General features: G+C 73.7%; 1 protein-coding gene across 2 annotated transcripts in view; it reads right to left on the reverse strand.

The window, feature by feature from the left end:
- Positions 1-865, reverse strand: part of LOC102367929 (zinc finger protein 420-like) — a 17968-nt gene extending 17103 nt beyond the window's left edge. The window contains exon 1 of one of the 2 annotated variants that reach the window (XM_025195705.1): positions 1-865. This exon is cut by the window's left edge and continues 205 nt beyond it. In XM_025195705.1, the coding sequence (XP_025051490.1) occupies positions 1-149 (149 nt within the window). In that variant the 5' untranslated portion in view covers positions 150-865. The other variant, XM_025195706.1, reaches the window with a different exon arrangement.
- Between the last annotated feature and the right edge of the window lie 6 nt (positions 866-871).

Genomic DNA, 871 nt, shown 5'->3' on the forward strand with positions numbered 1-871 from the left:
CACCCCTCCCGCGGCCCCGCGGCTTCCCCGTAGCCCAGGCCCCGGAAACGTTGCCGCCAGGTCTCTGGGCCGGGCAGGTCGTGCCCCGCTGCGAGCTGGGGGGTCTCCGCGGGGAGCCTGGCCGGAGCAGGGGGCTGCATGGCCAGCATGCCCTCCTGCCCCGCAGCCCCCGGCTTTGGCGTCAGGCCGGCTCCTCCTGCAGCACCTGCTTTCCTGCCCCCCGTGGCGCGGGGGGCTGCGAGGACGCGCGCCTGGTCCTGGGCTGGACGACACGAGAGATGTGTCCTGCCCCGCAGCTGCTGCCTGGAGCCCCCGCGCCCGCCCGGCTCCCCCAGTGACAACTGTGGCTGCAGCAGGGCCACGAGGGGAAGGGGGGCGGGGGCTGCCCCGGGCTGCAGCGCAGCATGCACGTCTCCCCGGAGAGGCCTCCCCCGCCACGGCCCGGGCTCTCGCTGCCCTGCGCTCGCTCACGCGCGGTGCCTGCCCACAGCGCCCAGTCTGCAGAGAAGGGGACGGCACGGACGTCACTACGGGGTGGGAGACCCGGGACAGATCCCACCACCACACCTCCCAAGCCCTACAGTGCCCCACGCCTGGGCCTGCCCCCCGCACAGGGCTACACCTCCCCCTCCCCCAGGGCACATGGGCCCCGCACATCTCCAATGTCTCCCAAGAGCCGGAGACACCAGGACACCCCGATCCCCTGAAGTCCCTGTGGCCCCGATGCCCCCACACAGAGCAGAGAAGCCTCACGGTGTCCTCACTCCCCTGCTGCCCGCACCACTGTGGGGCCCGGCTAGGCAGAGATCCCCGACCACAACTGCCCCGCTCCCGCCTCACTCCTGCCCAGGCCTCCCCCCAGCACCGCGCC

Source organism: Alligator sinensis, unplaced genomic scaffold (assembly GCF_000455745.1).
Source record: "Alligator sinensis unplaced genomic scaffold, ASM45574v1 scaffold688_1, whole genome shotgun sequence".
In the NCBI taxonomy this organism is placed as follows: domain Eukaryota; kingdom Metazoa; phylum Chordata; order Crocodylia; family Alligatoridae; genus Alligator; species Alligator sinensis.